The sequence below is a fragment of the Oryctolagus cuniculus genome, chromosome 2 (genome assembly GCF_964237555.1).
Source record: "Oryctolagus cuniculus chromosome 2, mOryCun1.1, whole genome shotgun sequence".
Classification (NCBI taxonomy): Eukaryota; Metazoa; Chordata; class Mammalia; order Lagomorpha; family Leporidae; genus Oryctolagus; species Oryctolagus cuniculus.
Window position 1 is genome coordinate 31,897,880 of NC_091433.1, and position 27,133 is coordinate 31,925,012.

A 27,133-nucleotide genomic window follows, 5' to 3' on the forward strand; every position below is an offset into this window, starting at 1 on the left:
TGTCCTAGAATTCTGAGTGGCCGGTTAGTTCCAAGGATGGTGAAGGACAGTATTCCCCCTTACCTGTGGGGCATACGTTCTGAGACCCCCAGTGAGAGCCAGAAGCCTTGGCTAGTACCAACGCTGTATGAATATGTACTAGTTTTTCCTATACATATGTGCCTATGATGAAGTTTAACTTATGAATTAAGCACAGTAAGCCAAAGACAAATACCACATGTTCTCCTTATATGTGGGGGCTAAATTCCTTTTTTTTTTTTTTTTTTTTTTTTTTGACAGGCAGAGTGGACAGTGAGAGAGAGACAGAGAGAAAGGTCTTCCTTTGCTGTTGGTTCACCCTCCAATGGCCGCCGTGGCTGGTGCGCTGCGGCCAGCGCACCGCGCTGATCCGAAGGCAGGAGCCGGGTGATTCTTCTGGTCTCCCATGGGGTGCAGGACCCAAGGACTTGGGCCTTCCTCCACTGCACTCCCGGGCCACAGCAGAGAGCTGGCCTGGAGGAGGGGCAACCGGGACAGAATCCGGCACCACGACCGGGACTAGAACCTGGTGTGCCGGTGCCGCAAGGTGGAGGATTAGCCTTTTGAGCCACGGCGCCAGCCTTGGGGGGTGCTAAATTTCTTTTTAAAAGATTTATTTTATTTGAAAGGCAGAGAGAGAAGAGAAAGAGAGAGATAGAGGTCTTCCATCCACTAGTTCACTCTCCAAATATCTGCAATGGCCGGAGCTGGGCCAGGCCAAAGCCAGGAGCCAGGAGCTTCTTCTGGGTCTCCCTCATGGGTGCAGGGGCCCAAGTTATTGGGCCATCTTCTGCTGCTTTCCCGGGCGCATTAACAGAGATCTGGGTAAGAAGTGGAGCAGCGGTGACTCAAATCCAGCACCCATATGGGATGCTGGCCCTGCAGGCAGAGGTTTAACATTCTATACCATAGTGTTGGCCTCTGGAGAGCTAGAATTTTTGAAAATTAAACACAGTAAGAGGTTAGCAACTGTTTTTAATAATAAAGTCAAATGACCTTGTCTAAATAAGGTCGGAGTCGGTGAACTCAAAAGGCTTCCATAGCCTTGGCAACTCATGACAAAAGCCTAGGGTGATTACTGACGCCATAAATAAGAGTGTCAATTTGTTAAGTCAACAACAGGAGTCACTATGCACTTACTCCTCATGTAGGATCTCTGTCCTTAATGTGTTGTACAATGTGAATTAATGCTATAACTAGTACTCAAATAGTACTTTACACTTTGTGTTTCTATGTGGGTGCAAACTGTTGAAATATTTACTTAATATATACTAAATTGATCTTTTGTATATAAAGATAATTGAAAATGAATCTTGATGTGAATGGAATGGGAGAGGGAGCGGGAGATGGGAGGGTTGCGGGGAGGAGGGAAGTTATGGGGGGGAAAAGCCATTGTAATCCGTAAGCTGTACTTTGGAAATTTATATTTATTAAATAAAAGTTAAAAAAAAGTCAAATAATTATATAATCATAATGTAATAAAATTATGTGAGTATAGTTTTTCTCTTGAGTGTGTCAAGACAAATAGCACTGTTTGCAGGCCACGGTGGGCTGTAACTGAAACCATGGATAAGAGAGGGCTACTGTATACTTTTTGCATGTGGCACAAAAATATTGAATGATACCTTACGATACTCAGATGTTGTGTTTATTAGAAGGGATCAAGTTGGTGCAAACAACAGTATGCAATAGACATTGTAAGTGTGCCTACTTTTTTGTTTAAACTGTTCATGTGTCCTGCTCTGTTACAGCCCTACGCAGTAGCACATCTGAAACTTTGTGCTGGAGTCATGATCACCGCCTCTCACAATCCAAAGCAGGATAATGGTTATAAGGTATTTCGATTTTTCTCTCCACGTAGGGGTCCTTCTGCAGGAATCCTATGCCTTTATACGAGAGAGCCTTGGTTGCAGATGCTTTCTTTCCATTAGCCCTAAACTTTCTCAACGTCTCCCGGGTTCTCCAGGTCTATTGGGATAATGGAGCCCAGATCATCTCTCCACATGATAAAGGGATTTCTCAAGCTATTGAAGAAAATCTGGAGCCATGGCCTCAAGCGTGGGATGATTCCTTAATCGATGGCAGTCCGCTTCTTCATGACCCAATGACTTCCATCAACAGTGCCTACTTTGAAGACCTTAAAAAATACTGCTTTCACAGGTAATTGGATTGTGTCTACACTGACCTCAAGTGAGTTACGTTAATGTGATTCAGTCAAACTCTTATCAGTTTTCACCGAGTTTTTGTTTGTTTGTTAATGAGTGCACGTGAGAGCTGAGTCTGATCGTAGAAGCTGTGGGTCGGGGTGACAGAGTTTTCTTAGAGGAACAGGTAGTGAGGCTTGTTCTCAACAACTCACCCCTGCTGTCCTGTTAGGAAGACAGCCAGAGCTGATACGTCAGTGACAGAGTGCACACTCAGCTGTGTGCCGCTAACAGTGTAACACAGAGGTGACCAGCCCCCGGCCTTAGTTTGCTCTTCTGTTGTAGATTCCTCTGTACCCACCATTTCTGCATCTGTGGGTTCAACCAACTGCAGATTGAAAATAAATTGCACCTTTGCTGAACAAACGTGGGCTTTTTTTCCTTGTCATTATTCCCTGAACAATACGGTGTAGCTATTATTTTCACAGCATTTAGCTTGTGTCAAGTATTGTAAGCCATCTAGAAACAATGTAGAGTGTAATAGGAGGTTATGGTAGGGCACAAGCAGATGCTGCACCATTTTATATAAGGGACTGGAGCAGCACAGACTCTGGTATCCAAGGGGGATCCTGGAACCAACCCCCTGAGGATACTAAAGGACAGTGTGTGTGTGTGTGTGTGTGTGTGCGTGTGTGTGTGTGTGTGTGTGTGTGTAGGGAACACTGGCATGTTTCTTATCTTACAGAAGTTTTCTGTGCATATGTAAAAATATGTATGAAGGGACTGAAAAAGTTCATGGAAAATGCATATTATGAAACAAATCTATGCATAGATTTCAACTTTTTTATACCAAAATAAGCTTATCTTTTTAATTCCATTTTCTTTTTCAACCTTTTTGAAGTGCCATCATGTGTATCACAGACCTCCAATCTGTAAGGAAGGGGTGTGGAGTGCGGGTCGTTCCTTCTTTGCTTTCCCCCGTTAGTTTCTTGTGGATCCCTTTCTCGTCTCCTTCCTGCTAGTCCTGGCTTGTTTCAGAGGCCGCTGCGCCCATTGGTTAACCCCAGGACACACTGCCAGGTGTGAAGCTGCTAAGCTGCAGGTCCCACCACTCTCAGTTGTCTCCTGGGCAAGAAGCCCCTAATTTTCAGAAGCTCAGTTCCTACACTGTCTCTTGCTGGACCACCCGGGAGGGGCAGGTGCAGCACAGAGCGTGGGCGCTAGTCCAGTCTGAAGGGGTGACCACACCCACTGAGTGTTACTGTTATGGGCTGCATTAGGGCCTAAATTAAGTTTCCAGGTTCTTACCTTTTACTTAGAGAAGAATTCTAAATACAGACCCAAACACAGCATGCAGAGTAATAAACTTTATTTACAAAGTGAAAAAAATATGCAGGCCCATTAGGGCTGTGTTTCAGGAAAGGGAGCCAAAGAAAGGGAATTATACCCTGCTCTGCTTGTCCTGAGTCCATGTGGAGGAGAGAGCACACTTCCACTCTTCCTAGCTTTTTAGGAGCTTAGAAAAACGGAAGTGTTTAGGTGGTACCACCCCCACGTCCCAGGTAAGAGGGGGTACTTCCTAGGGAAGGGCCCCCTGATTGATAGATGAACGTGGCAACACAGAGCGAAGGAGCTGTGGGTTCCAGCTCATGAACTTAAAATTATCTATCTAAGCTTTCCCACATCATTCCCCACTCAGAGATTTCTGAGCCTTAATCTTTAGGGTATGCTGAAGGGCACAGACTCATCCTATTTCTGTAGCTGCTTCCTGCTGATCAGGGATGCAGGCCCTGCCTCTCTGAGGCCCAGAAATCTCTTTGTCTCTGTCTCATCTAATGACTCCATTCTGCACTGGAGAACTTTCAGTCATCACCAATGCCTGCATCCCCCACACAGTCATTATTTTCAAACGTTTGATTCTGAACCACACAAGTTTATCAGTCAACATGGGCAAAACAGGAAGAAAACAAATTGCAAGTGGAGTGCCCTTTAAGATGGAAAGAATATATTCTAATGTTTAGTGGGTAGTGATAGGCTCCCCTTGTGCAGATCATCAAACCATTTGGTCTGGTATTTATTTATTTATTTATTTGAAAACCAGAGAGAAAGTTACACAGAAAGAGGAGAGACACACAAAGAGAGAGAGAGGTCTTCCATCTGCTGGTTCACTCCCCAATTGGCCGCAACGGCTGGAGCTGCACTGATCTGAAGTCAGGAGCCAGGATCCTCCTCTGAGTCTCCCACATGGGCACAGGGGCCCAGGTGCCTGGGCCATCCTCCACTGCCCTCCCAGGCCACAGCAGAGAGCCAAATCAGAGCAGCCGGGACTAGAACTGGCACCGAAATGGGATGCTGGCACCACAGGCAGCAGCCCCACCTGCCTTGCCACAGCACTGGCCCCTAGTCTAATTTTTTTTTAAAGATTTATTTATTTATTTGAAAGTCAGAGTTACAGAGAGCAGAGAGGCAGAAAGAAAGAGGTCTTCCATCCGATGGTTCACTCTCCAGTTGGCTGCAACGTCCAGAACTGTGCTAGTCCGAAGCCAGGAGCCAAGCGCTTCTTCCAGGTCTCCCACATGGGTGCAGGGGCCCAAAGACTTGGGCCATCTTCTACTGCTTTCCCAGCAGAGAGCTGGATCAGAAGTGGAGCAGCCCGGTCTTGAACCGGTGCCAATATGGGATGCCGGCACTTCAGGCCAGGGCATTAATCCGCTGCACCACAGCGCCAGCCCCTGATTTTTAATGTCTTTTTTAGTAAACATAGACTGAGTAAAGGTGGCAGATTCCATCAATCACTGCACATGTTCCTCCTTGTCTTTTTTTTGTAAGATTTATTTATTTATTTGAAAATCAGAGTTATATATAGAGAGAAGGAAAGGCAGGGAGAGAGAAAGAGAGAGAGAGAGAGAGATCTTCCATCCTCTGGTTCACTCCCCAATTAGCTGCAACAGCTGGAGCTGAACCAATGGAAGGAAGACCTTTCTCTGTGTCTCCCTCTCACTGCCTATAACTCTCCCTCTCAATTAAATAAATAAAATCTTTTTAAAAAGTACAGCAGTTTTGATGTGACAAAAGCAAAGAGCTTTACGTGTCATTTTGCTTTTTGAAGAAGGATTTAAGATCTTTGGCTCACAGGAATAAACAAACATGACTTTCGGGTTCACCTGTGAAGACTCAAGGGGTGGAAGTTTAATCTTTGACAAATGCGCCAGGCTTGGTATGCCCTGTTTCATGGATGGGGGCATGCTCAGTAACAGCTGGTAAGGTCCCTTCCATTTAGGCTGCAACTGGTCTGAAGGGGATCCTTCCTTCCAAGTTTTTAATAAGACTAAATCCTGGGGAAGTAGGCTGCTCTTGAGTTTTAGGATCTGGCTCTGGGAGAACTTTATTACCATACTCTATCAAAGCCTCTGATCTTGAATTTCTGAATCAAAGAGGATGTCAGAGGTGAGGAAAGGCCTTGCATACAGGATCTCATATGGACTAAGCTTTAAAGCAGTCTTGGGTGCTATTCTCATCCTGAGAAGGGCAATAGCCAATAGTTTAAGCCTCGTTTCTGAGGTCTCCAGGTAAAGCATAGCTAGAATTTTGTAAGACTATGATTAGCCTTTTCAGCTTTACCCGGTGACTGAGGTCTCCAAGAGGCATGGAGATGGGAAGAAACTCCTAGAGCAGCAGTTACCCGTTGAGTTATTTTAGATACAAATGAAGGTCCATTGTCACTCTGGAGTGACTGTGGGAGTCCAAAGCATGGCACAGTGTCCTTAAGCAAGGCTTTCGACACCTGCTGTGTCTTCTCTGTTTGAGTTGGGAAGGCTTCTATCCATCCTACGAAAGTATCCATAAAAACTAGAGGATGTTTGTAATTACTTCTTTGGAGGCATATTAGTAAAGTCACTCTGCCAGTCTCCACCTGGATATGTTCCTCTCCTTTGTACAGGAGTCAGCAAAGTAGGTGGTCCTACATGACCAGCAGAGTTATTTTGTAAACAAAGTGGGCAAGAACGTGTTACTTCCCTTATGGCAGCACTTAGTCCCTTCCGTCCGAACACTCGAGAGTCTTCTTGCATTAAAGCTCCTCTTCCCAGATGAGTAGAGTCATGTATTTCCTAAATGGTTTTACATTGAGAGCCGTTTGGGAGCATAACTGTGAGATCTAAAGTCCACCATCCACTAGCATCTTTCATATAACCTCATTGTTGGCACCATTCGATCTCAGACTCACGACAGGGAGGCCCTGCACTCATTGCTACAGCTGAGTATTAGGGCCAACTCCAGAACTTGCTGTGCGGTAGATTTTTTGCTGCCTTATCTGCTGTTGCATTTCCCTTGCTAACATGGCTCTCTTCCTTGTGATGTCCCTTACAGTGAATGGCAACCTCCCCTGAAGGCTCCAGTACTGCCTGAAGTAGAGTCAATATCTCTTTTCCATATTTCATGGGGGAATTTTTTGCAGTTAGTAAGACTCTTTCTTTCCAAATTGCTGCATGTGCATGTAACACAAGGAAAGCATAGTTGGAATCTGTAATATATATTAACTTGCTGACCTTTCCCTAATTGCAGTGCTCTATTAATGCAATAAATTCAGCCTTTTAAGCTGAAGTATTGCTTGGCAATGCTTGAGCTTCTTTTACCTGGGTAAGATCCACTATGGCATAACCTGCCCTTTTTTTTTTTTTTTGTATGTATTTCAGAAATACAACATTAGGAACACAGTAATTCTTCCCACCATACCCTCCCTCCCACCCACTCTATGCCCTCTTCCTCCTCCCTCTCTTGTTTAGCCCAAGAAAGAAAAAGAAAAGTGGAATTTAAAAAAACTGAGAGAACTGTTCTTCAATGGTCTAGAGAAAGGCTGTCCTATGTTATTGCTTCTCAAAGGTGATTTTACTTTTTTTTCCCCTTCCTCCTTTCCCTTCCTTCCTCCCTCTTTCCCTTTAGAAACTTAATTGTCTTTAAAGAAGAACCCAAGGATGCTACATCTTTTCTGAGCTCTTAGATATAACTATAACTTATGAGACAAAATAATGTCCTCCATTTAATACTAAAAGGAAGTGATTCTTAAGTACAAGTTTTATTATTAAGTCTCATAGTACAACTCTTTGGGGGCAGAAGTCTTGCACGGGAAGTTAGTGTACAGTGATTCTTGTTGTTTATTTAACAAATAACACTCTTAGCTCAACAAGGCCATAAGCCTTGTGGAAGTTCTCGCCTCCCTTCAGAGAAAAGTACATCCTTCTTTGGTGGCCACGTCTTTCCACTGGGGTCTCATTTGCAGGGGTCTCTAATGTAGAACATTTTTTGCCAGTGTCTTGGCTTTCCATGCCTGAAATGTTCCCTCTGGGCTTTCCAGCCAGACCCGAATGCCTTAAGGGCTGATTCTGAGATCAGAGTGCTGCTTAAAGCGATTATCATTCTATGAGTCTGCTGCATGGACTGCTTTGCATATTGTAGCCTTTACTCCTTTTTAATTCTGTTATTGTTTCCAAACACTTAGTCCTATTTATATAATCACTTTATCATTTGATCCTATCTATATGGTCACTTACCACTTAATCCTATCCATTTGATCTTTGTAACACTTAAGCTGATATTTTATTAGCCAGTTTAAGGGATTTTAGGGTCCTATGGCAAGTTCTTAAATTCCACTCTTTGAAGTAAGTCTGGAGGAAAGTATATAGGGCTCTACTACTTTATAGTTACAAACTTCATATGTTTCACAGTTACAACTTTAGGATCTTAGTAATTCTTCCCACCATGCCTGCCCTCCCACCCATACTCCCACCCCACTTCCTCTTCCCCTTTTTATTCTCACTCTTATTCTTTACTAACACCTATTTTTAATTAACTTTATACATATATGTATAATCTATGTTAAGTATAAAGTTCTATGGTTCATATGAAAGAGAAAAAGGAAAATATTATAAAGGAAAAGATAAACAAAAATGTAGAATAAAAAGCTGTTCCTCAACAGTCAAGAGAGGGGCTGTTCAAAATCATTGCCTCTCAAAGTGTCAATTTCATTTCTACATGTTGCCTTTTAGGTGTTCTGTTAGTTATCACAGGTCAGGGAGAACATGTAGAATTTGTCCCTTTGGGACTGGCTTATTTCGCTAAGTATGATGTTTTCCAGTTTCAACCATTTTGTTACAAATGACCAGACTTTTTTTTTTTTACTGCAGTGTAATATTCCATGGAGTACATGTACCATAATTTCTTTTTTTAAAATTTTTTTAAATTCTTTTTTTTTTTTTTTGACAGGCAGAGTTAGACAGTGAGAGATGGGAAAAGTCTTCCTTTGTCTGTTGGTTCACCCCCCAAGTGGCCGCTGCGGCCGGTGCGCTGTGCTGATCTGAAGCCAGGAGCCAGGTGCTTCCTCCTGGTCTCCCATGTGGTGCAGGGCCCAAGGACCTAGACCATCCTCCACTGCTTTCCTGGGCCACAGCAGAGAGCTGGCCTGGAGGAGGAGCAACCAGGACAGAATCCGGCGCCCCAACCAGGACTAGAACCCACGGTGTCGGCCCTGCAGGTGGAGAATTAGCCTAGTGAGCCGCGCTGCCAGCCCCCCATAATTTCTTTATCCAGTCTTCACTTGACAGGCAGTTGGGTTGATTCCATATCTTTGTTATTGTGAATTGAGCTGCAGTAAACATGGAGGTACAGATAGCCCTTTCATATGCTGATTTTATGTCCCTTGGGTAGATTCCCAGGAGTGGGGTAGCTGAGTCATATGTTAGGTCTGTGTTCAAACCTCTGAGCTATCTCCACACTGTCTTCCATTAGTAGATTTACCAGTTTACATTCTCACCAACAGTGGATTAAGGTACCTTCTTCCTCATGTCCTTGCCAGCATTTGTTGTTTATTGATTTCTGTGTGAAAGCCATTCTAATGGGGTTGAAGTAAAACCTCATTGTGGTTTTGATCTACATTTCTCTGACAGCTAGTGATCCTGAGCATTTTTTCACTTACTGTTGGCCATTTGGATTTCTTCTCTTGAAAAATATCTGTTTAAGTCCCTGTGTCCATTTCCTAACCAGATTGTTTTGTTGTTGTTTGGTTTCTTGATCTCTTTATATATTCTGGTTATTAATCCTTTATCAGTTGTATAGTTTGCAAATAATTTCTCCGATTCTGTCAGTTGTGTCCTCACTTTGCTGATTGTTTCTTTTGCAGTGCAGAAGCTTCTCAATTTGATGTAATCCTATTTGTCGATTATGGCTTTGATTACCTGTGCCTCTGTGCCTTTCCAAGAACTCTTTGTCTATGCCAGTGTCTTGTAGGGTTTCTCCAATGTTCTCTAATAATTTGATGGTGTCAGGTCATAGATTTAGGTCTTTAGTCCATTTTGAGTGGATTTTGTGTAAAGTAAAGGTCTCGCTTCATGCTTCTGCATGTGGCGATCCAGTTTTCCCAGCACATTTGTTGAAGAGACTGTCCTTGCTCCAGGGGTTGATTTTAGCTCCTTTGTTAAGATAAGTTAGTTGTATGTGCTTAGATTGATTTTGGGTGTTTCTATTCTGTTCCATTGGTCTATCCTGGTACCAGTACCAGGCTGTTTTGATTATAACTACATTGAATCTGTAAATTACTTTCAATAGTAAGGACATTTTGATGATGTTGATTCTTCCAATCTATGAACATGGAAGATTTTTCCATTTTTTAGTACCTTCTTCTATTTCTTTCTATAATGTTTTATGATTCTCATTGTAGAGATCTTTGACATCCTTGGTTAAATTTATTCCAAGGTATTTGATTTTTCGGTAGCTATTGTGAATGCAATTGATCTTAGAAGCTCAGTCTCAGCTTTGGCATTGCTTTCCCAGCCCATAGCAGAGAGCTGGATTGGAAGTGGGACAGCTGGGACTCAAACCAGCACCCACATGGGATGCCGGCACTGCAGGCAGTGGCTTTATCTGCTATTCCACAGCACCAGCCTCTCTTCAATTTGTTAATGTGCTGTATCACATTGATTGATTTGCAAACGTTGAACTATCCCTGCATACCAGGGATAAATCTCACTTGGTCCATGTGAATGATCTTTCTGATGTGTTGTTGGATTCAGTTGACTCATGTTTTGTTGATGATTTTTGAGTCAATGTTCATCAGAGAGATTGGTCTATAGTTCTCTGTCTCTTTCTTATCTTTCAGGTTTAGGAATTAAGGTGATGCCGGCTTCATAGAAAGAATTTTGGAGGATTTCCTCCCTTTTGTCTGATTTGAATAGCTTGAGAACAATTGGAGTTAGTTGTTTAAAAGTTTGGTAGAGTTCAGCAGTGAAGCCATCTGCTCCTGGGCTTTTCTTTGTTGGGAGGGTCTTCTTTACTGATTTGAGTTCTGTCTTGGTTATTGTCTGTTTAGGTTTTCTGTCTTCATTGCTTAATTTAGGTAGGTTGTATGTGTCCAGGAAACTATCCATTTCTTCTAGGCTTTCCGTTTTGTTGGCTTATGCTCGTTGTAGTAATTTCTGATGATTCTTTTTATTTCTGTGGTGTCTGTTGTTTCCTTTTTCATCTCTGATTTTATTGATTTGGGTCTTTTCCTCCTTTTTTCAGTTAGTTGGGTCAGTGGTGTGTCAATTTTGTTTTGTTTTTTGTTTTTTGTTTTTTTTTTAAACCAGCTCTTCATTTTGCTAATCTCTTGTATTTTTTTATTGATTTCAATTCTGTTGATTTCTTCTCTAATTTTAATTATTTCTTTTATCCTACTAGTTTTGGGTTTGGTTTGCTGTTGTTTTCCTAGGTCCTTGAGATGCATTGGTAGCTCGTTTATTCAGTGCTTCGGAAAAGAGGGCAGTCTCTCCTCCAGTGGCCACTCTTTATGCATTGGGGCGTTCCTTTTGGGAAGCTCTTGGAAGAGGACACTCTTTTTGCCAGTGGCTTGTCTATCCACATCTGAAACACCTTTCTGCCCTGGCAGGAGTCTCCCCAGGCTGACCCCAGGGTTGTTGCCAAGTGGGCAGACATCACGAGGACTTCCATCCTTACCAGAAGATGGACAGCAGACAATAGACTCCACCCCCAAGATGGCAGCTGTGGCCAGTCGCATGCATCATATCTGATTAATGGAGTGATTTTGGCTTTTTTTTTTTTTTTTCAGCTTTACACTGGTTCTCTTCGCCTCCTAGGAGTTGGTATCCCAGGCATGGCAGGCCTTCTGAGATTTCATCAGACCAGGCAGTGTTTTCTTTATATTTTTTGTTTTGGATGGTACTTTTGTTTGTTTGTTTTAATTTTAATTCATGCAATTGGATTCCTTGATTCCCCAAGTGTCTGCGACAGCCACGGCTGGGCCAGTAGCTCAATCCAAACCTCCTCCTGGGTAGCAGTACCTAAGCTGTCACCTGCCGCCTCCAAGGGTATGCATCATCAGGAAGCTAGGATCACAAGGAGAGCCAGGCTTGAACCCAGGCACTCTGACATGGGATACGAGTGCTCCAAGCAGTACTTAAGCCCCCGCACCAAACTTTTTTTTTTCCGTTTTTAATAAAACGGAAAGATTTTCAGTTGACATATATTCTCATTACCTTGGTTTTTTACATTCTTAAGAATCTGGCTTTTTTATACTTTCACAAATGTCGCTCCCCCTCTTCGTGGAGGAGCAACACAGGACCCTGCGCTGTTCTTTCATCTGCTCGGCCCTCCCCGGGTTTGCTGCTGGTTCTTCCCGGGTTGGCTACTGTCCCTTCCACCTCCGTGGAAGGGCAGTTCCCCCTGGCCACATTCCCCACTTCCGCAGGGGAGCGGCACACCGCCGGCCGGGTCTCTCGGGGGCTGCACGGGTGTTCCTTCAGCTAGATGTTCCCCATAGATGTTCCCGGTGCATGCCGTCTCTCTCCTCCTTTATAGTCCTCCTCCGCCAATCCCAACTCGGCTGCCCACACGCCGAGCACGCTGCTCTCCAATCAGGAGCAAGTCCTACAGTCCATTGGTTGAACTGGAGGCAGCTGTGCGGAAGCTGCTTACTTCTCTCCCAGCGCCATATTGTGGGAGAGCAGATGCATAGAATAAGTCTTAATTCCAGTAACTCAGTCTAGTCCGGTTTGCTCCCCACAGATCCCCCTTTCTTTTTATTTTTTGGCGTTGATACGCGCCTGTCTTCGGTGTCCCACGGCACACACTCTGCTCTACTTGCTAGAGTTGCCACAGGCTCTTACAAGTCCTATCAAATCAGGCAAACCGAATCCGGGTCCTCTCTTCGCCATGTTGTGAGGAGGTTTTTAGGCGCTGATGCGTGCCTGTGTTCGGTGCCCTGCAGCGCATGCTCTGGTCGAGCCTGCAGGGGCTTACAAGCCCTATCAGGCAAACCGAATCCAAGCCTTCTCATTGCCTTATTGTGGGGAAGACTTATTAGTGTTGGTTCGTGCCTATCTTCGGTGACCTGCAGCTCATACTCTGGTCGAGCTGCCTGCTGGTGCTTATCGCCTAATCAGGCAGACCGAATCCAAGCCTCCTAATTGTATTGTGGGGAGGCCTTACTGATGTTAATTAGTGCCTGTCTTCGGTGACCTGTGGCGCATAAGCTGCTAACCGCCCAGGTGCTCATCGCCTCACTTAATCAGGCAGACCAAATCTAAGCTCTCACATTGCAGTGTTGTAGGGAGGCCTTTCTATTTCTCTATTTCTCTATCTCCGGGCATTCCTATTTCTCCCATTTTACTTCTATCTTCCAGCATTCCTATTTCTCTCATCTTGCTTCTAAACTTCTGTTTCTCTTATCCCTGCGGCTTCCCGGCGGCGCTCGCCCCGAGGCTGCTTCTCGGCACCTCGCCCCGCGGCAGCTTCATGGCTCTGCACGGCTTCCCGGCGCCTTGCCCCGCCGGCGGGTTCCCGGCTCTGCGCGCACGCTCCGCGGTCTCCACGCACTTCGCGCCCGCACCACGGCCTCGCGCCAGCGTTCCCTATCTATTCACGCTCCGAGCTCTCTCTGCACGCGGCGGCTTCCGCGAATGTTTCCGCCACCACCGGCATTCAGTCCAAGTTCCCCGGACTAACCTGGCGAATTTCAACCTGGCGGCCCACGTCTCTGCCTCTGGTTCCAGATCTTCGCCTCTTGCTCCCCGGGGTGACTTGAAGAATTCCAAGGTGGCTTATATTTCCGCCTCGGCCTGCACTCGCAGCCTCATCCTCCCCAACATTTTTCTCTACCCGGTATGTTTCCTTAAGTTTTCTTCCAACAATATTCCTCTCATTTCTCCTGGCTACTCCCCACAGTCCGTATCCGAGTCTGTTTGTTCTAGCTTTCACTTTCGCTTTTGACCTTAGAGATTTCTCCCAGCTTTCCCCCGTAGTCCATATCTGAATCTATGCCTAGGCTTTCAATAGCTTCTTCCGGCACCCTTTTCGTCCGGCTTTTCCCTAGGCTGTTTGCTAGTCTCTCTCTCCGGTATTTTCCCAGTTCTTCCCGTTTCTTCCCTCCTAAGTTTGCTATCCGTTCTAGGTTTCCTATCCGAGTCACGGCACCATTATGTCGCTCCCCCTCTTCGTGGAGGAACGACACTAAACCCTGCCTAGGCTTCATATCCGAGTCACGGCACCATTATGTCGCTCCCCCTCTTCGTGGAGGAGCAACACAGGACCCTGCGCTGTTCTTTCATCTGCTCGGCCCTCCCCGGGTTTGCTGCTGGTTCTTCCCGGGTTGGCTACTGTCCCTTCCACCTCCGTGGAAGGGCAGTTCCCCCTGGCCACATTCCCCACTTCCGCAGGGGAGCGGCACACCGCCGGCCGGGTCTCTCGGGGGCTGCACGGGTGTTCCTTCAGCTAGATGTTCCCCATAGATGTTCCCGGTGCATGCCGTCTCTCTCCTCCTTTATAGTCCTCCTCCGCCAATCCCAACTCGGCTGCCCACACGCCGAGCACGCTGCTCTCCAATCAGGAGCAGGTCCTACAGTCCATTGGTTGAACTGGAGGCAGCTGTGCAGAAGCTGCTTACTTCTCTCCCAGCGCCATATTGTGGGAGAGCAGATGCATAGAATAAGTCTTAATTCCAGTAACTCAGTCTAGTCCGGTTTGCTCCCCACACACAAACACTCCAGTTGTGAGAGGCTTGTATCTGTCTTTGATCATTTTCTGCGATGTGTCTGATTCTAGGAACATCAACAGGGAGACCACAGTAAAGTTTGTGCACACCTCCGTCCACGGCGTGGGTCACGCCTTCGTGCAGTCGGCTTTCAAGGCTTTTGACCTCGTGCCCCCTGAGGCTGTTCCGGAGCAGAAAGATCCTGATCCTGAGTTTCCCACCGTGAAATACCCAAATCCTGAAGAGGGTCAAGGGGTCTTGGTAACAGGATTTTTTTGAACTATAAAATCCACCTTTTATATTCAAAATTATTACTGTCAAGTAAAATACATTTTTATATATCCATTATGTTGCCGGAAAACTAACTTTGTCATTGGAAACATGTATTTGTTAGTCCTTGATTTCAGGTTAGTGTAGCATCAAGATAGGAGAGCTGAAATCTAAATGGTTTCTTCGTTGAATTTAATTTCATTAAAATTTAATTTACTGTCCTTCTTTATTGCCAGAAAGAAAGAGTAATTGAAGGGAATTTTATTGTATTATGGTGGTTATTCCTTAATTGTCATTTCCCTAATAAGAAGTGTTTAAATGGTGGTTAAAGTAATACTGATATGCAAAGAATTAGTTTATTTTAGTTTGTTTGTGAGGCTGAAATACTTGTCTGGCCGCACACGTGCTGTCACTGCTGGGCAGGTTACGTGGGCGAGCACGGGCCACACACGGCGCTCCCATTCCCTGACTTCTAGCTGAGAAAGATAGCATCTGAGCAATCAGAGCAGCCGCACCTGCTCCAGGAATAAAATTCAGCCTTCAGCCTAAAAACTAGTTAAGGACTGAATTAAAAAAAGAGATTTATTTATCAATTTATTTGAAAGGCAGAATGACAGAGGTGACAGAGACAGAGACACGTAGCGGGGTGGGGGTGGGGGGGAGATAGAGATTGATCCTCTACTTCCTGGTTCATTCCTGAATGGCCACAAGAGCCAGATCTGGGGTAGGAGCCAGGATCTCCAGTCAGCTCTCCCATGTAGGTGACCAGGGCCAAAGTACTTGGGCCACCATCAGCTGACTTCCTAGACACATTTGCAGGAAACTGGAATGGAGGCAGAGTAGCTGGGACTCGAACCCACCCTCTGATATGGGATGCCGTTGTCACAAGCTGCAGCTTAACCTGCTGTTCCATAGGGAGGGCCCCAGAACTGGATACTTTTAAAGATTACAATTGAAAATGAATCTTGATGAAGAATGGGATGGGAGAGGGAGTAGGAGATGGGAGGGTTGTGGGTGGGAGGGAGGTTATGGGGGAAAAAAGCCGCTATAATCCAAAAGTTGTACTTTGGAAATTTATATTTATTAAATAAAAGTTAAAAATAAAATAAATAAGAAAAAAAAATTACACTACTCAGTCCATGATTTCAGTAATCTTTTATTTCATTCTCTTTTACAGACTTTATCCTTTGCTTTGGCTGACAAAACCAAGGCCAAAATCGTTTTAGCAAATGACCCAGATGCTGACAGACTGGCTGTGGCGGAGAAGCAAGACAGGTAACCTTAATTGTGACGGTGCATAGGAGAGAAAATATCGAGCTGACATCTTCAGCTGTAACATACTCCTGGGACACAGCACCCATATGGAAACATTTCCCATTTGTTTTGTGACCGATCATCCCACACAACCCCCTGTGGAGTGCTGTAGCAGAGCAAGATGCTGGAGAGTGGTTATCACGTGACTGGCAAGCGTAATGCACAGTAAATCCACCCAGCATGTATTTGGAGTTGAAATTTCTATGTGTGCCCCTCCCTTGTTTCATAATTATTACAAATAATGTTCCCATGGCTAATGAGAGCAAAGTGCTTTGCACAGTGCTGGCTTTGCAGTTCGTTGTTGACTGATGGGTTTGATAAGGAGCTGGATCTTCAAGACAATGTTGAATTTAGGTTAAACTGACCAAGAGGAATACCTTTGGGGTATGGGTACAGCATTTAAGACAAATTTGACCATAGAGTTTGTATAAAGCAGTAGTAAGGAAGTGGAAAAGAAAGTTGAAAACAGGCAGAGCCTGAGCCATTTGGGATGTCCAAGATGTCCAAGAGCACAGGTGATACTGTGGGGGCAGTGAAGTCCTACTGAAAGGTCAGGGTTTTAGATTATGATAAAACAGTTTGGCTTCTGTGTCAGCTTTTACAGAGTTAAGGTGGTCAGTGCTGCAATGCGGTGTTTACTTCTAGGCCCCTGGACTACAAAGAGGAACACACTTCATACATCTGTTCTCCGTTGTTCTGACAGCTTTAGGACTAAGCTTGATCTCAAAGAATGCTGAGCTGTCACTGTCTCAGAATTGGCAATACTGCCCAGACCCAAAACTGAAATGGGGGCAACCTGGGAACGTATTTCTGTTGATGTTTAAAGCCAATATTTGGCATACTTGGCTTATGTGATCTCCAAAGACAGGATGTTTGTCTGGACACGCTGGCTGATACACGGTAGCTACCTGAACATTTGAGAGGCTGCCCTTACACTTCTGGTCAGTGATTTGCACATGCTGAATAGCAAGAACATGCTCACAGAAACCACCTGGAGCCTTGTTTGCATCATCATCCTGTGCCAGTGCCAGCAGGTGTTTTTTTCTTTCAGTGGTGAATGGAGAGTGTTTTCAGGCAATGAGCTGGGGGCCCTCTTGGGCTGGTGGCTGTTTACTTCTTGGAAAGAGAAGAAGCAAGATCACAGTGCCCTCAAAGACACGTACATGCTGTCCAGCACCGTGTCCTCCAAAATCCTGAGGGCCATTGCCTTGAAGGAGGGTTTTCATTTCGAGGTAAGGTATCCGAGCATGCTCGTTTGTTTTCCTTCCCCTTGCTCTGTGGAAGGGCTGAGACCTGTCTTTTCTTTCACATGCTCTCTTTAGGAAACACTCACTGGCTTTAAGTGGATGGGAAACAGAGCCAAGCAGCTAGCAGACCAGGGGAAAACTGTGTTATTTGCATTTGAAGAAGCTATCGGTAAGAAACAAAAACGAAGATCATAGAATTGATTAATATAGAGAATGTAAGTAGACTTGGAAAAGCCTTAGATTCAGGTGCAGACGATCAGGAGTGAAACAGAAGCGCGTGGGTTACTTTGGTTCTCCATGCTTGGGTGCAGCATTGAACTGTCCTATTCCAAAACTGGTGTCTGGAAATTTTCCAGCAAAGAGGAGTATCTTGCAAATGATCAGGCCATCTGCTAATGACTAAAAACAGTGGCATTCTGCACGTGGCCTCTGGCAGCTTGAGAATCCACGTACTTTGGGAGCTGTGATGTTTCTTCAACTATGGTGTTTGCTCTTCAGACCCGCCTCCACACGTGCTAGTAGGACCTGTGCTGAGGTCTGTCCAGGAGGAAGCAGAAGGCAAGGTTGTGCTGCTCTCATGAAGCAGAGGTCGCCCAAAAGGCTGACCCAAGTCCAGCCAGAAGGGCGCCTATCCTGAACCGTTGGTCACAAATGAGCAGAAAGGAGAACTAGCTATAAAAATCTGAAATTCACACATTTGAATCCAAATATTTTAGGTGTTAATTTTGCAAAACTATTACACATTAAGTTATTTACATACATTTGTATATTTCCTCAATGAAGTGAATGTGATGATTAGATTGTTTTACAATTAAAACTTGCAGATGGATTTGTAATTGGAAATCATACAAAACAAAATATGAACTAGCTTACAAACATCAATGTAATATGTTTTAGCAAACCTATCTGTGTTGTATTCATTAAGCAACATAAATATTTTAAAGAGATTTATAAATTACACATGTAACTTAGATAAGCATCTATATAATTCTGTTTTACAAAAGTTAAATATTATTATGCTACTTCCTATGAAAAATGCACAGCCATCTTTCTTTTAACGGAGCAAATGAGACGAAATTGCTCAGTGTTCACTCTTTTGTTTTCAGATTTCGTGTACTCAAATTCCATTTTTATTTAGAATTTTTCCCTGTATTTTTTAATCAGATATTAATTGCAAATCCATTATTCAGTGACTGTGAAAGAAATGGGTGACAGTGAACTTAGCTTATGGTAGCTTGTGTAGGTCTAGTTAAGTAACCACAGAAAGTGTCTAGACCAGGGATCTAGTCAGGTGACCACCAAGAATGATTGGGACTCAAAGATGAAAGAGCTGTTTGTTGACTGGAACCATGAGAAACAGTTTCATGTGGGCTGGAGGGACTTGCAGAGAATCTAGAGAACACAGGGGAAACAGTCTCCTCACAGGTGATTCAACAAGTACTTCTTGAAGGCCTCCTTCGTGTTAGGCACTGAGCTAAATAGAAAACATGCCAGTATTCAAAACTGTACCACCTGTACTGGGACATAGCGGGGATGTGGCAAAGGAACCCATCCTAAGGATGTCTGTGTGGCATTGTTTCTGCAGGATACATGTGCTGCCCTTTTGTTCTGGACAAGGATGGAGTCAGTGCCGCTGTCATAAGCGCAGAGCTGGCCAGCTTTCTAGCAACCAAGAATTTGTCTTTGTCTCAGCAGCTAAAAGCCATCTATGTGGAGTAAGTTTGTGTTGACTGATTGAAGTCATGTTTTTAATGTTTGCTCATGTTCTCGTGCATGTGATACTAGTCTTTCTAATGTTCTTACTTTGGTGGTGAATCTATTTCTCATTAAAATGAAGAGATCATCATTTGCTTTTGATACTGAACCACATATTAATAATTGCCACTCACAGTGACATTAATTCTTAACATTAAGACTCTTACTTGTAGAAATGGCTGTTTGAAAAATGTGATTTTTAATGTGCATTGTCACAAAAGATGAATTGCATTGATAACACATCGGTTCAGTCTTTGGAGCAAGTACTCAGCTCTGCCTCAGTCGCACTAAGGCAGCCAGGCACAACACAGAAAGTTACAGGTTTGATGTGGCTGTGTTCTAATGAAACTTTGACTTGCAGACCTGGACACCCATTTGACAGCCATTTGTCAATCCCTGGGGTAGATTGTTGGACCTTTTTTTTAATGCTGAGGTATTTCTTTAAAATAATAAATAGTTATTTGTTTCATTGATTTTTTTGTTATGTTGGTTGATACATGTCCTATGTATACACTACAGAATTATTTGTCCTTCATTTTACATGAATTTGTATTTTTTGATAGGTATGGCTACCATATTACAAAAGCTTCATATTTTATCTGCCATGATCCAGGCACCATTAAAAAATTATTTGAAAACCTTAGAAACTATGATGGGAAGAATAATTATCCAAAAACTTGTGGCAAATTTGAAATTTCTGCCATTAGGGACCTTACGACTGGCTATGATGATAGCCAATCTGATAAAAAAGCTGTAAGTAATGTTCACTTTCTCAACTAAAATCTTTTCTATTTACCATTGCAAATAATTTGAATAGGTTAACATTTAATCTTAGAAGTACTGGATGCTGATTTTAGGCATAATTATAATGAGATATAAAATACATGAAAAGTTAAAAACCATGGGCTAGCAATAAAAAGGATCTCCCTCGTCCTCTAAGCTGATGCTGTCGCTTGACACATAGGGGAGGCAAACCTCAGAAGCGTGGAGCCTGTCTGTGTCACACGTGTGGCTGGTGATGCTCTGGGGAGAACCTGGCTGACGTGAATGGTGTCAGAGTTCTACAGAGGGCTGGTGGAAACACCGAGAAACACAGTGCCTGAGCCGAGCTGGAGTTTCGGATGGAGTGGGTCTGGGGTGGGGGCTGAGCACTGGTGTTGCTGTGCCTAGGTGACTGTTCACCCTTTGAAAACCACTCTTTACTTTCTAGCTGGTTGTACCCGGCTCTCTGTACATAAGGGAGCTGTTAGGTATAAAGCGCAGGTGTGCATTCATCACGCCACATGGATCCCCCATGGCAGTCAAAAGAAGACCCAGGGGCTGGCATTTGATGTTGCCATTAAGCCATGGGTTGGGCACCTGCATCCCATATCCAGGACCTGGGTTTGAGTCCCAGCTCTGCTCCTGATCTTTAGCTTCCTACTAATGTAGACCCTGGGAGACAGCAGGTGATGGCTCAAGTAACTGAATCCCTGCCATCCATGTGGGAGACCCTGTTGGAGTTTTGGACTCCTTGCTTTGGCCTGGCTTCTTGTATGGGCATTTGGGAACTAAACCAGTGGATGGGAGTTCTTGGTCTGCATCTCTGTCTTTGTCTTTCTCTGTCTCCACCTTTCAAATCAATACATCAGTAAGTTAAACTTGAAAGAAGAAAGGCTGAGGGCAGCAGAAGAGTGTTTGTGACCAGGCAGTGGGTAGAGACGGAACCTCCCCAAGAGAGGTTAGACCTGCTCGGTGATGTTCACCACTTTTGACTTTCTACTTTCATCTGCACATGGTATATTTTGACACATAAATAGTATTATGGGGGCTAGGGTGAAGCAAGTGCCCATACCCACTACAGCTGGTTGCACCTGTTTCTCAGAGTGTTTATTTACCTGCTAGCTTCTAAATGATGTGTCCACATTGACCTTCCCTGTGTTAGAGTTCTTTCACTTATTGTCATGGAAATAAGAATTTGGATCTTAACACCTACACCCAGTATTCTCCCCACCCCTCACCCCCCCTCCCCATCCTCACAACACATGCATACCACAGCTTTTAGCTCAATAAGATTCTGAGCTTTTATTCTTATGACTAGTAAGTATTGTGGGCTGCTTAGCTAGGTAGCATATTTTAATTAGGTTTACCTATTTGTATAAGGAATCATATTTCTTGTAATTAATGATTGCTTTGTTCTTTTGGTTGGATTTTTTTTAAGTTTATTTATTTATTTATTTAAAAGGCAGAATGTCAGAGAGAGAGTGAGAGACAGAGTTCTTCCATTCACTGGTTCATTCCTCAAATGTCCACAAGAGCCAGGGCTGGGCCAGGCCAAAACCGGAAGCTAGGAACTCCATCCTGGTCTCTCTTATGGGTGGAAGGACCCAAGCACATGGGTTATCATCCACTACTTTCCCAGGTGCATTAGCAGGAAACCAGATCAGAAGCAGCACAGTGGGGACTTGAACCAGCACTCCAACATGGGATGTTGTCATTGCAAGCAGCGCACTAGTGTGCTACACCTCGATGCCAACCCCTGCCTGGAGTTTTATGTAACTGTCACCAGCTCTCCCCAGCTCTGTCAAATGCCTCTCAGTAGAGTTCTCCACGTGGTCCAAGGATTCAGCCGTTCTGTCGGCTCCACTTGTTCCCAGCGGCCTCCTTTCTGGCACCTCTTCCAGGCAGGAGCAGCTGCTGTTTGGTTTGGGTGCACAGTTGTCGTCCTGGGCAGGCTGTTGCCAGGGTCCAAGCCCTCGCGTCTGACCTCATGACTTCCTCTCTCTATATTTACTTTCCTAGATCCCATCCTCTTGTCAGTTTCCGAGAAAGTGAATAGGAGGTAAAGTCTGGGAGGAAAAATGTTGGAATCTGGTCTTTATCGGACTCGTTATGTGCCCATGGTTCTGAAAGCCTTGCTGTGTGTTGGTGGAGCTTCCACCTGCTGCGCTGAGCCTCCAGTCAGTCACTCAGTGCACAGCTGAAGCCCAGCTGCCCTACTTAGCCGTCTCCATGCAACTTGTTTCTTTTCACTCTTGAGATTTTAGGACATTTTTCTGTAAACTTCAGGTTCTAAAATTGTAGTGTTATGTATTAGTATGGGTCTGTTTTTATTTGGTTTTCTGGGGTCTTTTTTTTTTTTTTTTGAGGTTCTGAGTATGTTTTTGTGCGTTGGGGAAGGGCGCTGGTTAGTTATTTTTGTAAATCACCTGCCCTCTGTCTTCTGTCCTCCTGTCTTGAGGAGCTCTTAGAGGCTCCTCTGTAGCCTGTTGACCTGTTGTCCTTGCCTTTCTTCTCTGTCCTCCGTCTCAGTCTTCCTTTTCTACATTCGGGGAGATTTCCACAACGTTGACTTCCAGGGCTTCTATTGAACGTGTTTCAGCTCTTTCTTGTAAATGGCAGGCTCTTCTTGTTTTATACATAGCACAGCTTCTCTCTCCAAGGATATTAGTGATAGTTTAAAAAAATACATCTTCTTTTTCCTCCTGTATGTATTTCTTCCAAGTTCTTTTTTTTTTTTTCCTATTTGTTTTGGATTTTGTTTCTTATCCAATGTCTTTCCCTGGAAGTCTACTGATCCTTAACTACCCTTTAGGTACCTAAAAGTTCATTGAGGGTGCAGGCTTTTAGCCTAACAGTTAGGGTATCAGTTAAGACACCCATGTGCCACACTGGAGAGCCTGATTTGAAACCCAGGTCTGGCTCCTAACTTCAGCTTCCTGCTAACGCAGACCTGGAAGGCAGCAGTAATCGCTCATATGATTGAGTTTCTGCCACTCTAGTGGGAGACCAGGATTGAATTCTGAGCTTGCAGCTTTGGTCCCAGAAGGGGGCCATTGTGGGCATGGGAATGAGTCAGTGAATGAAAGTGTGTGTGTGTGTGTGTGTGTGTGTGCCTCCTAAATAAATTAACTTTAAAAAGGATTGTTCCTAAAAGTTGATTGGAAGCTGTGTAGATACGTGCGGGTCAAATGCCATACTTCCAGGGATATTGAGTAGTGTATCAGTCAGTTTTCCACAACTGTATTGAAATACCTTTTTAAGGGAAAGAGTTGTTCAGCTCACTGTCCACAGCATGGCACAGACTCTGGTGCAGGCCCCCCAGCTGCATCCCATCATAGCACATGGCCTTGTGGTAGGAGCTTGTTCGAGAGAGATTGCGTGGTGAGACAGGAAGCTGGAGAGCAATCCAGGGGTCAGACTCTCCCTTTTATAAGCAGCCTCTTGCAAGGACTGACCAGGGTCCCACAGGAGTACATCAGTTTTTCCAAAGGCAGTGACTTAATGACTCCCACCTGTTAAGGATCTACCACCTCCCAGCACCCCTGTGCTAAGGACCAGGCTTTCATTATATGTGCCCTGGGGGACAAAGCACATCCAAACCACAGCAGTTACAAGTCAGCATTTTTATGGGGGACCCCTATCTTGGGCTCTTTAGCTTCTCAAGTGAAGCCTAAACTGGTTTGTCTGGGGGCTGTAAGTTCAGACACTTCAGCCCTGAAAACACGGCAGGAGCAGAGCCAAGGCTCTCAGCCCCGGGCTGTCGTCTGATCTGCCTTTTCATAATCCCCTACCTTCCATGGAGCCTGGTGCTCCCAACTCTTGAACCTTTCTGGTTCCGTCTCCAGAGGAAGGATGGTCCAAGTCCTTGGGCCCTGCATTCACATGGGAGACCCGGAAGAAGCTCCTGGCTTCTGGCTTCAAATCGTCCCAGCTTTGGCCGTTGTGGCCATCTGGGGAGTGAACCAGCGGACGGAAGATCTCTCTGTCTCTGTCTCTCTCTATCTGCCTCTTTCTCTGTAACTCTGCCTTTCAAATAAAATAAATCAATCGTTAAAGGAAAAAATAGTCTTCCTGTAATTTTAGTGGGGCAAATACATCTTCCAGAAGCTTTATCTGGAAAAAAAAAAAAAAAAGGACAAATGAATCAACTCCATAGGCACTTTTTGGGGGCAGAGTTTCCCTTAGCAACAATGAAATGTGATCTCATTTGTGTGTGGTTAGTACAATATTAATCCATTTAAATTAATTTCTTATGAAATGTGTTTTAATCAAATAAAACTTTGGTAATTATAATAAAAGTAGGGAGGTAAAAAGCTAATATATAAAGTTACTTCTTTTTAATTCCTTTTTTAAAAGATTTATTTATTTGAAAGGCAAAGTGACGAGAGAGAGAGAAGACAGAGAGAGAAATCTTCCATTTGTTGGTTCACTCGCCAAATGGCCGCAGCAGATTTGGGCCAGGCCAAAGTCAGGAGCCAGGAACTCCATCCTGGTCTGTCACATGGGTGGCAGGGACCTAAGTACTTGGGCCAGCTTCACCTTCTCAGGTACATTAACAGGAAGCTGGATGGAAGCAGAGTAGCCAGGACTCAAACAAGCACTCAATATGGGATGCTGGCATTGCAGGTAGCAGCTTCTCTATCCCACTGCACACAGTGCTGGCCCTGAGGTTGCTTAATTTTCATAAATTATTAGCATTTAGTGTCTCATTCCCATGGAGTACACTTTCTGCTTTGTTTCGCTTCTTTTTAACCAATATTTGGGGCACTTATTTTCTTATCAGGGAAAAATTAGGCCAGAACAATTTACAATTTACATTACAATTTAAAATTATAGTATATGGGATGGGGTGTGGCACAGCCATTAAGACAGGACAGGATGCTCCTGTCTCATATCAGGGATTGAGAGCGATTGGATTTGAGTCCCGGCTCTGGCTCCTGACTGCAGCTTCCTGATGGCTCAAGTAGTTAGGTCCTTACTGCCCACGTGAGAGACCGGATTTGGTTCCTGGCTTTGGGGGATGAACCAGCAGATGGGAGTCTCGCTCTTTCTCATCTCTCTTTCAGGAGTAGAAAATTTTTAAAGTGAAATCACAATGTGTATCATCTATTCTTAGGTCCTTCCGACCAGCAAAAGCAGCCAAATGATCACCTTTACCTTTGCTAATGGAGGCGTGGCCACCATGAGGACCAGCGGGACAGAACCCAAAATCAAGTACTACGCAGAGCTGTGCGCCCCTCCTGGAAACAGGTATGGTGTGCAAGGCAGCTGCTGTGACATTTGCTTCTCTGGGCTCTCTAGTTGGCTCAGTAAAATGCTCCAGCGTGCCAGGGCGTTCCAGCATGCGAGGGTGCCGTGTAGTTAGAAGTGCTGTCCCTGGGCCTGTGGCAGATGCGGTGAGAGTGGGTGCTTCTCACCTCCCTCCCTCCTAACGTTCTTTGTATGGGAAAATTGCCTTCCTAGTTCCAGTAATAGTGATAGCGCTTATGTTTTCTAAGTACTTTTTGTTGGTGTTCAGCACCAGTGAATTTTTCTCTTTCTCTCCTGCATAAAGGGGCAGGCATTTAAGCTATCACCGAACACACTAGGTGAGACACCCACCTCCCGTGTTGTTACCTGCCTCTGGCTGTTAATTCCACTTGCCTGTTAATATGCACTCTGGGAGGCAGCAGGTGGTAGGTCAAGTACTTGGGTCTCTGCCACCCATGTGGGAGACCTAGAGCTCTCCACTACCTGCATCAGCCTTGCCCAGCCATAGGCATGTTAGGGAGTGAACCAGCAAATGGGAAGTATATGTGTCTCTATGTCTCATTCTCTGTCTCTCTCTCTCTCTCCATATATGTTTGTCTTTCACTTTCTGCTTCTGAAATAATGTTTTGAAAAAAGAAAATCCAGGGGCTGGTGCTGTGGTGCAATAGATTAAGCCTCTGCCTGCAGCCTCGGCATCCCATATGGGTGCCAGTTCATGTCCCAGCTGCTCCTCTTCCAATCCAGCTCCTTGCTATTGCCTGGGAAAACAGCAAAAGATGGCCCAAGTGCTTGGGCCCCTGCACCCACTTGGGAGACCTGGAGGAAGCTCCTGGCTCCAAATTTCAGATCAGTTCAGCTCTGACCATTTTATCCATTTGGGGATTGGAGCAGTGGATGGAGGACCTCTTTCACTGCCTCTCCCTCTCTCTGTAACTCTGCCTTTCAAATAAATAAATAAATCTCTTAAAAAAAATCCATTCCACATGACTTCAGCAAATATCTTTGAGTACCAGCACAGCTCTGAGCTGGATCTCAGGGAGGAGAAAGAATCACATCAGAAATAGGCCCTGCCTGCAGGAGCTGATGGGCTGGTGGCCTCTGGGTCATGTTTCTGTGGCTTTGGCAAAGAGTTTGAGTTGGTCACCCTCCAACAACCATACCCTTTTGAACTATAACAGCCTTAGTGCATGTCCTTAGCATGCATAAATGTGATATTGCAAACCTGTCTGATACACAGGTAAACAGCACTGCCCTAATCAGAATACAGTTAAGGATCAGGAAAAAAAAATTCTTTAAGGTAAATTAAGTTCAGTGCTCTCCAGTAGAAAAAAGTGTGAAATTTTCTGCTAGTCACATTTTAAAACAGAAGAAAGAGCTGAAACAATTTTTAATAATCTATTTTATTTGACTTAGACTATGCAAAAAATTATCATTAAAATATATGGTGCATGTAAAATTTCTTAATGAAATATTTTGCATTCTTTTGTTTCTAAGGGAAGAAACTTCTTCAAAGTCTTTAGTATCTACTCCAGAATGTACTCTTTTAAAAATATATTTATTTATTTGTTTATTTGAGAGGTAGAGTTACAGACAGGGAGAGGCAGAGGCAGAGAGAGGTCTTCCATCCGCTGGTTCACTCCCCAAATGGCCTCAATGGCTGGAGATTGGCCAATCTAAAGCCAAAAACCAGGAGCTTCCTCCAGGACTCCCACGTGGGTGCAGAGACCCAAGCACTTGGGCCATCTTCTGCTGCTTCCCTAGGCCATAACAGAGAGCTGGATTGATAGAGGAGCAGCCAGGACATGAACCGGCACCCATATGGGATGTAGGCTTAGCCTACTAAGGGGGCCATAGCACCAACCCCTCCAGAATATGTCTCAATTTGAATGGTAAATTTATATTGGATATACCTGATCTGTATTTAGGTTTCATAAAGTTTACAGTAGAAAAAGTAGATTTTGATATTCAAATTGTTCCAAACATACTGCAGTTTTCCAAGAAATGAATTAAGTATTTTTTATTTGAACTCCCATTAACTTGACTTAAACAAAATTAAAAATTCATTTCCTTGGATGCACCAGCCATATTTTCAGGTACTCAGTAGCCACATGTGGCCATGTGGCTCATGGCTGTGGTAGCTGCCAGCACCAGTATAGGCAATTGCCACAACATATCCAGACCAAAGCCTTGCTCATAGAAGGGTTTTCACACTTTGTGAATAACATTTGCATTATGAATACATGGGATAGGAAGCAGAAGAACATTTCTGAGCGTCTTGTTAGGGGAATGAACCAACAGGTTCAATATTCCTCCCTCCCAATCTGCTTTCAAATAAATAAATCTTTAAAAAATATGTG

At 44.3% G+C, this 27,133-nt stretch overlaps 1 protein-coding gene across 2 annotated transcripts in view; it reads left to right on the forward strand.

The window, feature by feature from the left end:
- PGM2 (phosphoglucomutase 2) overlaps positions 1-27,133 on the forward strand; it is a 47,047-nt gene that overhangs the window by 14,326 nt on the left and 5,588 nt on the right. For both annotated transcript variants that reach the window (XM_002709269.5, XM_017350648.3), the window contains exons 5-13: positions 1,770-1,853; positions 1,985-2,178; positions 14,250-14,439; positions 15,626-15,723; positions 16,814-16,994; positions 17,085-17,178; positions 18,595-18,724; positions 19,328-19,517; positions 24,643-24,776. In XM_002709269.5, coding sequence (XP_002709315.3) covers positions 1,770-1,853; positions 1,985-2,178; positions 14,250-14,439; positions 15,626-15,723; positions 16,814-16,994; positions 17,085-17,178; positions 18,595-18,724; positions 19,328-19,517; positions 24,643-24,776 — 1,295 coding nt within the window. The remainder of the gene's footprint in view (positions 1-1,769; positions 1,854-1,984; positions 2,179-14,249; positions 14,440-15,625; positions 15,724-16,813; positions 16,995-17,084; positions 17,179-18,594; positions 18,725-19,327; positions 19,518-24,642; positions 24,777-27,133) is intronic.